Source organism: Cebidichthys violaceus, unplaced genomic scaffold, assembly GCF_023349555.1.
Source record: "Cebidichthys violaceus isolate CVI_PGR_0920_01 unplaced genomic scaffold, fCebVio1.0.p SCAF_719, whole genome shotgun sequence".
NCBI classification, from domain to species: Eukaryota; Metazoa; Chordata; class Actinopteri; order Perciformes; family Stichaeidae; genus Cebidichthys; species Cebidichthys violaceus.
In genome coordinates this window covers 1-14,662 of record NW_027176949.1, presented here as the reverse complement: position 1 = coordinate 14,662, position 14,662 = coordinate 1, and the positions used below count along the sequence as shown (strand labels likewise).

The 14,662-nt window shown below is 44.2% G+C and overlaps 1 protein-coding gene across 1 annotated transcript; it reads right to left on the bottom strand.

The window, feature by feature from the left end:
* Nucleotides 1-1,659: 1,659 nt before the first annotated feature.
* On the bottom strand, nt 1,660-13,793 carry LOC137891906 (SH2 domain-containing adapter protein D-like; the record flags this gene model as incomplete). Its single annotated transcript, XM_068736717.1, has 4 exons — nt 1,660-1,779; nt 3,895-4,069; nt 4,851-4,928; nt 13,572-13,793. Coding segments are annotated over 4 exons (595 nt in total), but the record flags the coding sequence as incomplete, so codon positions are not given.
* Nucleotides 13,794-14,662: the final 869 nt, after the last annotated feature.

Here is a 14,662-nt window from a genome sequence, read left to right as displayed (position 1 = left end):
GACATGACTGAGTGGAGACATAAAAGCTACATTTCAATTTATTACAACTTGGGCCTTAATACAGTAGTTTTGCTTGCTGTTTCTATCTGCCATGATAACATAGTACCCACCAAAGTATTTGCCGATGTCTGAGGATCAAACAAACAAGGCATTGGTTTGTAACCATAATCTCTGAAGTGCTGTGTTTGGAGGTAAAACCCAAAGGATTACAGTGTACTTCACTCATCTGGCTGAAAGGCTTTGCTAGATGTTCGAAAGACAATAACAATTGGTACAAAAAAATAACTTCTGCACATTTTTCTTGAGAAATACACAAGTTTACAGTCTTCTATCCAGGCATACAAGACAAACAGAATGCAAGGGCACTCAAGTATACGTTCCAGTAAATGGCCCCGATGCAAAATACCCGACACAAGATAACACTCACGGGTATTTTAGTCCCTCGGCATGTGCAGACTACAGACATGGAGGACAAGGGCTAGATTGTGTCAGACAGTGGAATGTAAGGAAAGTGAAAGTAGGTCAATGTCTTGAAAGTGTGATGGAGTTATGACTACATATGAGTTTGGGTAATATTTTAGTGTTTATTTTTGCTTTTTTTTTTTAAACCGTCCTCTCTTCCAAATTAATTTAGCTGATCAGGAGCTTTGTTTAAAACCTGTATGATCATCAGATTGCTCTTGTTCACTTCTGACTTCTTTTTGGTGTTGTTCTGTTCCTCGATATCAGCGATGAACTATTATTACTGGTTAGATGGCCAAAACTAAGACAATAAAGGCTGTATGAAACCAAAGGTTCCCTTTAAGCCGATTAGAGATCTAAGCGGCTTCGAGTCTTTACAGATTGGGCAATGAAGGGCAGTCCCACATTCTAACCAAGCAAAATAACAGATTTTGCCATTTCATAAGAATTCACTACTTCCAAACCTCACATGCGCCAGCTGGGAAACCATTGCCAGTAGTGACCTTCTTGCTTGGGCAAGTGTGCATGTGTGTGCGCTTGTCAAACCGAATCTACTCATGTAAATGAGTAATGCATAAGCTTGTTTATATGTCACCCCCCCTCCCTTCCCTCCCAGATTCCCTTCTTGTGTGGCCCACAGAAGGCAATTCATATTCATTAGTGATTACGTGAGGATGATGTGTGCACTCAAGTGTGCTCTACCTGCCTGATTACCACTTAGACGGACCGCTGGGGCCACATAGGAAGGCCCCAGAGAGGGGCCAAGGATGGGGTGAGGACAGAGGGACGATGGATCACGACAGTAATTACAAGGGAGAGATTTGACCAGATAAGCAGTATTGTGCCCTGCAAATGAGTATCGAGAGAGGAATCGGTGCGGCAGTGTTCTTGAGTGGGGGTGATGGTGGAAGGGAGGGAGGGAGACAGAGGAGGGGGAGACAGATGGAGAGGTGTGGAGACTGCGATATGAGATCGGTAGCTCAGGTGGCTTCACACACACACACACACACAGACTTCTCAGTAGCAAGGCAGAATTTCTTTTTAATTTGCAATTAAATTGTAACACTGTTTATTGGAGAACAATACTGAAGGTGCACAGGTGTTTGCTTAGCTTGTTGTGGTAGGTCAGTCAGTGTGTGTGTGTGTGTGTGTGTGTGTGTGTGTGTGTGTGTGTGTGTGTGTGTGTGTGTGTCTTACCGTAGGGACAGAGTGTAGTCAGTGCGGTTGGTCTGACTGTTCCTCACCAGGTAGCTACATTCTTTACACAGCGTTAGCAGCGACTCTGCCTCCGAACGCGACAGCGAACCGTGGTACCATCTGATGGCCAACACACACACACACACACACACACACACACACACACACACACACACACACACACACACACACACACACACACACACAGTTAGATATGGAAAAAGGTGCTAACATTAAGCGTGATTGCAACACATATTTTTACACCTTTTGCTGCTGGATGTCTACACTGGCATAGAAACTCTGTAGTTGTTATTTTATCGATTTGAATCCAAAAGTTGATAATCAAGTGAGAGGTAATTATTAGTAGTATGAATGTTTCTAGAAATTCATTTTCAACACTTTTAGGGTAAAAAATGAATAATAAAGAAACAGCTTCTCTAGTCTCATTTTTCACAGCAGTACATTTTCAGTTCCAGTGGTAACACCATGGTGGAGAGTGTTCTCGCATCTGCGCTGACACACACTGCTAACTGTCTGTCCTTCAGCACATGGTCTTCAACGTTATAATCAAACAACACTTCTAACAAGACACAGAGTCTACAACCATGCTAGCGTCTCTTTGAAGCTTGCAGCAGCTAAATGCTCACAACAGTATGCTAACATGCTCACAGTGACAATGCTAACATGCAAATGCTAAGCAGCAGGTGTTTACCACGTTCACCATCTTAACTTAGCATGTAAGCATGCTAACATTTGCTAATTCACACTAAAAACAAAGTACAGCTGTGCCAGAAATGGCATTGTTTTTGCCGCTACATGAAAAGTTGAGGGATCACCAAGGTAACTACAAATCTCTTCCATAGTTTTGGAAATTTCACGAAAAACTACAAATGCCAACCTTGTGGTGGCGCTAAAGGAAAAATAAGGGAATCGCCTCTGGGGACCAGGAATATCTGTACAAAATATGGCAATTTATCCAGTAATTGTAAAGATATTTCAGTCCGGACCAAAGTTGTGAGCCAACCAACCAACTGACAGACAGACTGAAATTGTCATGCATAGAGCCTTTCCAATAGTGTAGCTGTAAACACATTCATAACAAAAAAAAATGCTATAATAATATACAGAACTGTTTGGGATAAACACAGCCGGTAAGCAACATAATTATATTCCTGCAGTGAAAATATTAATGAGATTTTCTTCGACATGACTTGGTGAGGTGTACTGAACGCTACAGGTCGACACTGATGCCGTTTCTGTTTAAAGCAGATCTAAAGGAAACTCAAAGCTCAAAACAGCCTCTAAGAGATCATCAGGGAGTAATGGGGCATAATAATCAACTGCCATCCTTAAGTGAATCTGTGCACATGTATCTGTTTGTGAGCACAACACTGTGTGCGTCGTGTGTGTGTGTGTGTGTGTGTGCGCGCTTGTGCTTGTGTGCTTAAGGGGTGTCATGTGCTTGGATTTCATTAGTAAAACGGCCTTTTATGTGCACAGAAAGAGCACATGAATTACACCAATGATGTCTGAAATTACAAGACCAAAGTAAATGCTTCCTTTTAATGTTCTGACTTAATTAGTTCTCATTCTAACCTTTCGCAGTTCTGTAAGCTCTCACCGCTGCTGCTTAGCCTAAACACATAACTGCTTCTTTTGAATGTGTCCGTGCCCTTAATAGATCAAAGCGGTGCAATAAAATTTAGTTTTTCATTTATTTGTGTACAACCCCTTTCTTCCTGAAATATAAAAAAATCAGTCAAATAAGAATGTATGATAATGTATGAGCATGGCATCCATGCAGAGACACTTACAGCCTGCAGAGATTAATAGTTTATGCTAATTGCGTTTACATGCACAAATAATTGCATAATTTATATTTGTTTGATGCAACATCTGAACTTAGAATAATGCTCCAGACAACATGCCTGGTTTAATCTTATGTTTCTGTGTCTTATTCCTTACAGTACTTGGACTGCCACATGTCTAACAATTTGCAGCCGATGTGAACTGTATGATCAGTACTATTACTGCTATTTTTCTTTCTTCATCCTGTACAATATTCAAGGTAATTAAATGTATGACAACAGAGACACTCAATCATTAACTATCAAAAGCCTCTGATTAACTTGATTAACCCTTAATTGGAGTGTGTGGCGTATATACTGTATACACTCAGACACATTCAAGTGTTAATGTAGCTGCTGTGGGTTTAACAGAAGACTGCATACATACACCTGCTTCTCCAGAGGCAGAGTAGGGTCCACTCTCTCCCCCACCATGGTGAGGCCTTCCTGCGGCATTCGAAACTTCATCCCCCCTCCTGCCAGCGGGCTGGACCTGGGCCCCGGCGGACGCAACCGATCTGTGGGTGACGAGGAGCGGTCCCACTCTGCGCCATCAAACTGCACTGTTGGCAGACGGGGACAGAAAAAATGAGTCAGAGTATTTACACAGTGCTATGATCAAAAGGGATTAAACCTCACAGCCAGATTTGGGTAAACACCAGACATCCGGCTATTGCGAAACCACGCATGCAGCCGAGAGCCCTCTCGTGGATGGGTCAAAGTATAGGACAGCAGGTCCCGACCTGACAGACTGCAAAACTATCAGCATCATCACAATTACCGTCATCAACATTTTTATGAGTCACAGAGGGCAGATAAGAGACAGGAAGTTGGCGTCTTCCCTGCTTGGCTCTGTTGCAAGTCTTTCACTACGCTGCAGATTACTTGATGTTGACGATACTGATTCTACTCTGGAGCAAATTACGTGTACAGACCAAAGTGTTATTTACCCCTTCTGCGCCTGATTTTGGTGAAATTCAATCTACAGAACTTGTAATTAAACATTAAGTGTACCGTAGCACTTCGAAGTACCTTAAAATGAACAAGGCAGACATCTTAATTTAGTGGGAGCTTTCCATGCGTGGTTGATGCAAGAGGAGAATGTGGTAATTTAAGAAGAGAGAGCTTTAAACCCCCCCCAAAGAACTGACAACACAACAAATGCAGCAGGCAGGGACAAAAGGCAAGGTGGTGCAGATGCAGGCCACAGGGGGGGGGGTGTAGGACAACAGCTGGGTCATGAAGGTCAGGGTGACTGCATACGCGTGTGTTGGCGGTGACTAAAGGGCGGCAGTAAAGGGGGAGGGGGGAGGGGGGAGGGTTGTGTTCAGGGTGGGTGGTCACCTGGCTCTCTGACTGGGGGCTCCTCCTCCAGCTGACCCACCGGGGCGGGCCAAGGCAACTCCGACAAGTCCCTCATTTCTAATAGAGGGAAGGGGAGCGGGGAGGAGGCGAGAGAAAAAAGGGAGCGACAGAGTGAGAAAACAGCAGATGGGCTCGAACAAAGTTAACTAAGGGAGGATATGTGAGAGAAGTGGTGGTGATTAAAGACGCAAGACAGAAATCAGGTGCAAGATTTCAATGTGAGGAGGAGAGAGTGAGCAAGAAGTGAGATGTGGAAGAGGTGGAAGATGGGGAAGCCCTGTTGAGAGGGTGCATGTGTGATTACATGAGATGTGGTGAGTAATTAACTATACCTCCTGTCATGAAGAAAAGGAATAAACTGTCTATTTGCTTCATCACGCTTGTAGAAAAAAACATCTTTAAACCCTTTATTTACATAATTTTTAACATGTGTGGAAAGACTGAAGAAGGCAAAGAAGATAAAACCAGAGAGGACATGAGAAGTCAGAGGCTGCATTATTTATAGTCATTTGAACAAATCTACTTTAAGAAACTGTCTCGTAGCAGTAGATGCAATGAAAACTAAAGGTGACTTTATGTGCACTGCAACCCACAGAGCAGTGAGACAGAGGAACAGCGGAGCGCGGGGGCAGAATAATGCTCCATTCACTGCCCTACCAACAGAAGGAGAGCAGCAGAAGGTTCACAAAACTGAAAATAGCTCATTATCTACCATGGCAGGCAACCATATACTTTAACAGTCATTACTGCAGCCTTACACACACACACACACACACACACACACACACACACACACACACACACACACATTATGCGATTTGCCAGTTCCACACCGTACATTCGGCTCCTGCTCACAGCGAAAACGGATTACAAAACAAATAAAAGGAAAAGTGGGGTGACGTCTTAATGAGCCGACAAATCCAAAGACCCCCCAGGCCGGCGACATCAAAGGCCATTTGAATGGGCGTTTGGAGAGAGACCCAAGCTGTACATACATGCCCCTCTCCCTCCCTGGTTAATTATTGAGCAGGCAGACACACTCCGCCACTTTCTCCAGCTCTCCGTGAATTATTGATGCATGGCGCAGTACAATGGCCCCATCTGGAGCAGCCCGCACCTCCGCTGAAGCCAGGATTAAAGTGTGGCCTGGCACCCCTCAATAGCAGACATGCACGCACACACACACACACACACACACACACACACACACACACACACACCTGACACCTCGAAACAACCAGCGCTGCCACACACTGCTGCCTTGTCCGCTCGCCACCACATCACGTTTCACACCTCTAATTTTCAAACAAAACTGAGAGTCACCTATTGGAAAGATAGAAGGGTGTAAATGAGAAGCACACAATAGCAAGTGAAGGGTAACAAGAAGGGAGAGAGAGAGAAAATAGAGACAGCCGAGACAATTTATTACAGATCAGAAATGTGCTCAGCCATCTGAGTGACAGATAAGCTCGGGTGGTGGTGTTACACAGACGGAGAGGGAAATTCCATCAAGATTCCTTTTCTTTGGCTTTTAGATGGCTGTTGTTCCTCTTAAGGAAACATTCCGTTTCGTGTTCTTGAATATTGTACCTTGAAAGTTTTATTTCGCTTTGCCAAAAAGTATGAGGTGAGATGATTTCAATTGTTTCCCCTGGCTTATCCCAATTGCTTTTTTTGGCTTTTGACATGGATATTTCAAACAATACATTTATTTCTGCCATCTATTTCGTTTATCTTGGCCATCTCACAATAAATTGTAAGACCGATCACTCAACCACCTGAGTTTCAAAACCATTCTTGGGGGTTTGGGTATTGGAAGTTCTCTTGTCATAACAACATTCAATGTTAAATCACAGCCTGATTGGATAAGTAGAATGAAATCCAGTAGATGACTGGATCCTTAAATCCATGATAAAAACCTTAAAAAGGTGCAGTCAGCGATTTTGTCAAAGTCAGCGCATATCTCCTCACAGTCTGCTAGCTGACCATTCTGTGTGTGAAGGGGAAAAAGGTGGTGTACACAACCCCGGCTCTGTAAATAGGCAACAAACTAAGTGGCTCGGACCGAGCCACACAACAACAATGTTCCAGCCAATCAGCAACAGGGGAAAGGTCAAGTATGTATAAAGAGAAAGGCAATACAATACAAAATCTATTTACAGTATTTGTTTGGCACAAATATCAACAATCAAGAATTGCTGACTCCACCTTTAATAGACTACTGGTGTAACTGGTGTCCGTGGCTAAGTGGAGAGCAGGGCTGCCTTTCAATCAGAGGGTCGTCGGTTCAATCCCCGGTACCTGCTCTGCTAGTCTTGGGGGTGACTAGCTCACTAGGCTAAGAGGGTTGTCTGGGAACCGGAGGGTCGGCAGTTCGATCCTTCGATCCTTGGCTTGACGTGAGCTGAGTCGTAGTGTCGTTGAGCAAGACACTGTCCCCCTAGCGGCTCCCCCATGGGCAGCCCACTGCTCCCTGGTACAGGGATAAATATAGTGTAATAAATAAAATAATACTTCTCAAATATCAAAATAATAATCACAAAAATGTAAAAGTGACCAATAAACAAAACTAAATGAAACAAACGACTGAAATAATCAGACCCATAACAGATGTGTGTGTCTGTGGCTCATGCTGTGTAATATCTGCTTCACGGTGTGGCTACAGCTGACACGTCGCGACCACGGCGATGTCCGCTCTGAGAGTCGGATTTGTTTTTCGTAGTACAACGTAAACCCTTTCCCAGTGTGTTTTCAGAACGTGAAAGTTAATTTTAACATTTTAGTAGTCAAAAAATGTCTAGTTCAGCATTCAGTTGCACTTAGCTCCACCCTCTTGTGTCACGTCTGGTTGCAAAAGAAATCAAGATGTCGACGGTCAAAATGCCGAACTCGAGGTATCAAAACTGTAGTCCACAAACCGAAGAGTGTTGTTACGGAGACAATGTCAACTTCTCATACAGTCTATGGTTCAGTCAGACCTGTTCTCCAGCGCTGGCAGTGTGGAGATAGGTCTGGATATGCAAGGCTAGATTTAGGGTAACCCACGTAACCCCTCCTAAACCTGCAGGCTCCACCATGATAACTGGGACTAGTGTCTTTTTTTTTTTTTTTTTATCCGGGAGAATTGGCCGCTCTCTCTACTGCAAAAGGCTGAACATACACACAAACACACACAAACCTTGCCTCAACTCCTCACTGATAACAAAAGGCTGAATACCAAGCTCTCTCTCTCTCACACACACACACACTCACACACACACACACAATCACGACATGTCACTCATTCACTAGAAGGGAACATCTGGCTTCCATTCACTTCTAATGGGAACCTGTGGATCTCTCATAGATAGCGGGCTATTACAAGACAATGAGATGCACTAATGGTTTACGGACAAAAGGCACACTCTCATCAGCGCTCACAGCCTAGGTTCATTATTTGTGCTTAATATTTACTCCACTGTATTCATTATGCTTAAACAAAAGGAGTGTTTTTTCCCCATCAGTTCGGTTTCCCATCTTAACCCAGCTGAAGAAACAGGCTACAGCAATTCAGTAATCGTTGGTCTGCCAAAATCCCACAAGCGCTGGTGCCTCTACTACCTGCTAGCAATTACCCGAAATGATGTGAGGGGGAGGGAATGACCAGACCTTTCTGTGTTGCACACAGGACACATCGCCTTGAGTGACAGATTACTGACTTTTCAAGCACACCAGCTGTTTTCTGTGTCCATGTAATAAAGGAGGAACAGACAAAGACAATGGAACAGCTTCATTAGGTCCATTAATGAAGACATCTGTTTTTCCAAACAGCCCTTGCATCACATCTTTTCTCCGCACACAAAGACCTTCTGCTGGGCAAAATGGTCCCCAGACAGACAATTAACACCTTATGCCAGTGAAGAAGAAGAGGAATTCATACAAGTTTCCTTTTAATAATATGCATCCACACCATTTAGATTTGAATTTCAAGCATCACACATTTCTTGACAGTCTTGTCTGTGTATTCATTTTCCAGGCATTCATTAAATCCATCCCTCTTTCCTCGTCGCAGCGCTTTCACCTTTCTTCCTCTAAGTGGGGCATTATCTCCCTTTCGATATTCCCTCGCTCCTCTCGTCTCTTGCCCTACTCTACTTCCATCACCTCTCCACCCGTCTCTCACATTGGGCGGCGAGAGTGAATCACGAAGGACAAGCCTTTTCATTAATGTCAGTGAAGGTTCACGCTGAAGGAGAAAGAAATGCAACAATGGGGAGAAGGAAGGGGCAGGTGAGAGGAAACGTGACAAAGAGAAAAAGGGAGCAAGAGTAAAGGAACAGAGGAAGCGACAAGAGTCCTTTCACTTTAACGGTAAATTGATGAAGAGGCTGGTCAGATGGAAATGGAAATCTTTTTTTTTTTGTGCGCTCACGTTTGTCTGCATGCACACACACACAAAAATACATTCCAAGGCCCCCACAGGGACATACACACATGTAGAACAGCCCAGAGAACCTTGTTCTGTCCTGTCAGAGCACATGTACCTCGACAACCAGGCACAACACACACAGATGCAGACCATCCGTCAAGGTGTCTTTGCAAGGTTTGCTAAACCAACCTTCCGTATCACTTTAAAGCACCCTTCAGCATCTAGCCAAAAATACTATTCACACAAGAATGGATAAAGCAATCTAATGTTCTGGATGCTGATCTTAAGTACACTAAACTTTTACCATGTTCAGCATCTTAGTTTAGCATGCCAACATTTGCCCACTAGCCCTAAACATAAAGGTCAACTGAGGCTGATTGCAATTGGAACCAGCATCACAAACAACCTGACTTGGTCGTCACACATCTCCATCCTGGTGAAGAAAGCTCATGAACGGCTGTATTTCTTAAGGAAACTTAAAAAGGCAAAATCCTGATGGGGACATGCATGTCTGTTCCAAATTCCATGCCATCAAATAGTTGTCAGAACATTTTACTCAAAACCACAAATGGCAACGTCATGGAGGCACTAAATGAAAAGTCAGGGGATCCCCAAAGCCAGTAGGATTCATCCTCTGGGCACCATGAATGTCTGTCTGGCAATCCATCCAGAAATTTTTTGAGACATCCTACCAACAGACATCGCTATCCCTATAGCAGTGCTGCTAGCATGGCTAAAGACTAAATGGCGGTTTCATTGTTTAGATTAAATCAATTACAATGTATCAAACAAATTGCCACAGAAACGGAAAAATACTATAGGATGACAAGGATACCCACTTTAACGTGTTTTTGTGCTGCAAACAGTTTGTCTGAACCAATTTAAAAGAAAAACACAAGCCTTTTGCTTTTATGACACACATTCATACTGGGGAGCTTCCCTGCAACAGCCCCTGTCTTTTGCTGTTGCCTAATGAGCAGCTGCACTGGAACAAGTGGAGGATAAGTGCTTTTCTCAATGGCACCATGATAGTAATTTCTAGGGGTGGAAATGTTATTCATTCATCCGTCCTCATCCAGATTTCCAGCTGATTTGCGACTCTCTAATCACGCTCACACTCCTCCATCTTTTGACAGCCATCATCTCCATCCAACGGCTCAAATCTCCTTCACTGGACTATAAAACTTACAAACATGAAACACCTGAAACATACATTCATCTGTTCATTAGTTGTTTCCATCAGAGAGACAATTAGATTGTGCCTTTCATTAGCGCACTAATTGGTGCCGAATGGTTGCGGAGCCAATCACTCTCCACTGGACTGTCTATTGACTTCCAAGAATTAATGACCGCTGTAATTTGAGTTGGATGGTGGTGACTGATGACAGCTTTCCAACGTTGCAATTAAAACCCACCGAACTGAGAGCAGTCCGACCCCTCAGGCACTGCTAGTTACACACTCACACAGCTGAAGTGGACACTGGAAAATAAATAAAAATGCTTTGGAGGCAAGCTTATTTCTGATACCATTTGAAAAATAGCCGTAGAATGCAATACTCACCCAGGCGATTACATTTAAGCATGGATAAGCTGTGAAAATCATAATTACAGAGATTCTCTTCAGAAGCGCTTGCATGAATGCAATGCACGCAAATCCACATACAATATGCACCAGCGCTCCTCCTTACCCCCCCCCAACACCCACACGCTCATTTGTGCCAACATGCACACAACCTCTTCTCACCCTTGAATTAGGGGGCCTGATAATCAGAGCTGGAAAACCTAGTTGAGAATCCACATGTGCATGCGCCTGTGTGAAGGTGATGATGAGGGGCTGCTGGCAGATTGCGAGGCCCCCCCTTTGCCCCCTGCAGCGGGTTATCTGAGTGAGTGTGTCACATCCACAGGGAGGGAGGGCCATGGGGACAGCCCCATCACCGCTGCTGCGTTGGCATACATACATACATACACATATATATATATATATATATATATATATATATATATATATATACACATATATATATATATATATATATATATATATATATATATATATATATATATATATATATATATAGATGTGTTAGCAGATGACGGATTGCACCCTGCCACGATGGCCCCGACTCCCCCCTCCTCTCCCGTCACCTCACCTCGCCACAGCCCCCCCAACCATTAATTCTCCTCAAGGCCCCCTCCCCTCTGCATCACTGGGCCTCCACAAACAGCCATTGAGCTGCCACCAAACATACCATAACCTTGGACGTCCCTTTCCATTTCTCTCCAGCTAGCTTTCTCCACAGCCTCTCTGTCCATCTCTCTTTTTCTGCTCCGTCCTTCTCATCTCTCCCCTCCCTCACATGTGGGCCGTGCCTAGCAACGCAGAGTGGGTCTGGGAATATGGATTAAATGTGAGAATGGAAAACACTGTTTGTGTGTTTACACTCCAGTGCTTTGGTCTGCTCAGACAGACAGCACGCCAGCTCAGAGTGCTGACTCCAAATGGAAAAAACAAGGGGTCAGACGACTCGAGTCGCACAAGCGTTTCCCTCCACTGCGCTCTCTAATGGTACTCTGAGCACTGCTCTGCAGGAGCGCATGCTGTATTGTGGCACAAAGAGGAAAAGCTGGGGAGGAATAAAGCGACAGATGAAGCAGGAATGAGCGCTAAGTAGGCGAGGGCTGATATTGGCTTTTAAATTAACTGTCATGCGTCACCTTTTGAAATCACCTCCGCTCTCAAATAAGTTACGGAGTCTCTTTGCTGCTCCTCTGCTTAATGCGATTACAGCCTGAACATGGTGTGAATGTCTTTGTGTGTGTGTGTCTATGTGTGTGTGTGTGTGTTCAGACAATGGTGCGCTGACCATGACTCTCTTATTAGCACTGGATTGGTCATGCACACGCAGGCATGTAATTAACTGAGAAGAGAGAGAGAGGGGGGGGGGGGGGGCACACACAGGAGGGAAGAAGGGAAGGAGAGCGGAGAAAGGAGGGGAGTGCGTACGAGGCTTGGTTGATTTATTATCCCTTCACCTTGACCTCGGTGACTTGGAGATGCAGCTCAATTAAGCCGACTTGGCCTTGCATGCCTTACACTGATCCACTCCTAAATGACCCATCAGTCCAGTTCTGTTTCCCTTTACCCCTCCGTTTCTCTCATTTCTACTTCACTCTCCTCCTCCAATTATATTCAAAACATGGAACGTAATAAGGTTTGGGATGTGACATGCACCGTCTGAAAAATAAGAATCATGCACTGCACCAATTATTTTAGAAACACTTCTGATAATATGAGGATTATGAAAATAAAGGATTCGTTCCTCTGCTAACCTTCTCTTTGTGTCGTCTACTGTATCTCTCTCATGCATACATACACATACACAAGACATCGCTGACAGCTCTAACGATCATCTCAGAGGTTGTTGTTGTGACTGTGGTCCGTCATATGTGAGAGAACAATAAATCAATGGTCAGCAGAAGGTGTTTAGATGCAGTAAAAGAAGCGGAGCGATATGTGTTATTTGAGCTGAGACAGTGAAGGTCACAGCACTCTGTTTTCTGTAGTGATGGGGGTAGACTCTACATTAAAAGGTCAGGACAGTAGACGAGCATTTCACTATGTAGTGATAGCAGCATGGCTCTCTGTGTGCTCCTGGCTTTGACCTTTAAAACAGCCCTTAGCCATTTTCACAAATTCTACTGAATAATTAAAATTTTTCTAGTTTAAAAAGCACATTTTCTGAGATATGTCTTATGCTCGACACCCAGAATCTCCAGGAGTTGTACAATTGTCTGTGCAGTAGGTGGTAGGGATTCAATGTTTGGCTAAAAGACACTTTACAATACAGTGGATGATTGCCAATATGGGGGCATTAAACCGGGTGTTCAGTTAAAAATGCTTTTCCTGCAAACTGCTTAGCCATCCTAAACATTACAACCTACATTTTTGCTAAAAGCTTATATTCTGGGACGCTCTGAATATCGATTTAAATATGCAATGAAGCATGATTCAGCAGCTCCACGGTCTAAAATGTATTCATGAATTGATTTCCTGTATAATTCTGACATTTCTCAGAACAGCTGCCATGTTTTCCAGTTTGAAAATTACAAGCAAAGACCAGTGACAGTCCAATCAGGTGAGGGAACTTCTAATTAAAAGACAGCTTATCGATTATCTCTTGTACAACCTTCATAAGGTCGCTACATCTAGGTGGCTTTTGCCAGACTATTCTCCTCCCTGATATTTATTGACTGTACTGTAAGAATATTGTCATAATCTTTACAGTTACCTGCAAAAGCTTTGGAGATGTGATCCTTCTTCCATTCCCAGGGTTGGTCATACTCATCAGCCGGTCTCTCGTCGTCTTGCGGCAGCCTGCTGCTCTCCTTGCTCTCCTCCTGAGGTTCTCCGTACAGCAGGCCCGGGCGCTGGCCTCGCTCATCCTCATAGGGCGTATCGTAGAGCTGCACTCCGCCCCGCGACCGTCCTCCTCCTGGACCGCGCTGCAGCTCTGTTGATGCACATGCAAAACAACACAGATTCATACCCCGACACATGCCAGTACGCACAAATAAAAAGAAATCTTCTTGGATGCGTTACCAGTCTGCAAGAAACAGGCAACGTTAAGTAATCATATTTGCCAGTAGCAATGAAGTTCCCTAAACAGAACAGTGACATTATTCTTCAGTCAAAAGAAAAAGCCTGTAGAGCTCTGGCATGACTTGAATTAGAGGAGAGAGAAAAAATGTTGTTTGCACAGCTTCCCGTGGGCTCAGGATCTCATATAGGGGGCTTAATAAGGCCTTGGGCTAGATGCTGAGTTGCAACACGTTAGACAAACTCCTCCTCCTTTCTCTCGTCCACCCGAAATCCCAGCAGCAATCTAGCACGGCTCACAACAGCATCCATGTTCCCTCATTAACATTTTCATCACTTTCTCAGTGGGCTCCAACCGGGAAATGTTTCTCAGCACCTGCAACTGTTGTGTGGAGTCAAATATGGCCATGAGATAAAAGGCTTTAAGATTATTGACACAAGAGGATGAAATCTGATTTCTAAATGCATCAAAAGGAGCCTCTAGGCTGCAGCAGCGATGGCGCTTTGATATGTTGACCTCAAAAATGTACCCTTTAAAAAAAATACAGGTGGTACAGAAGAGGAAAAAATGAGGGGGAAAAAGAAGGAGTTGGCATCTTTTGTGCACACAGCCGGCAGCCTCGCAAAGGAGGTGCACTCACATGAGAAGGGAACAGGACTAAACAGAAGAGTCCCCTGGTGAAAGGCAAGGAAAAACTTTAACCTTCACACGACAAGACACCGCTATTGGAGCGGCCCTGTAGTCACCATGGCGACAAAGTGGAGGGCTCGGGGAAAGGCCCC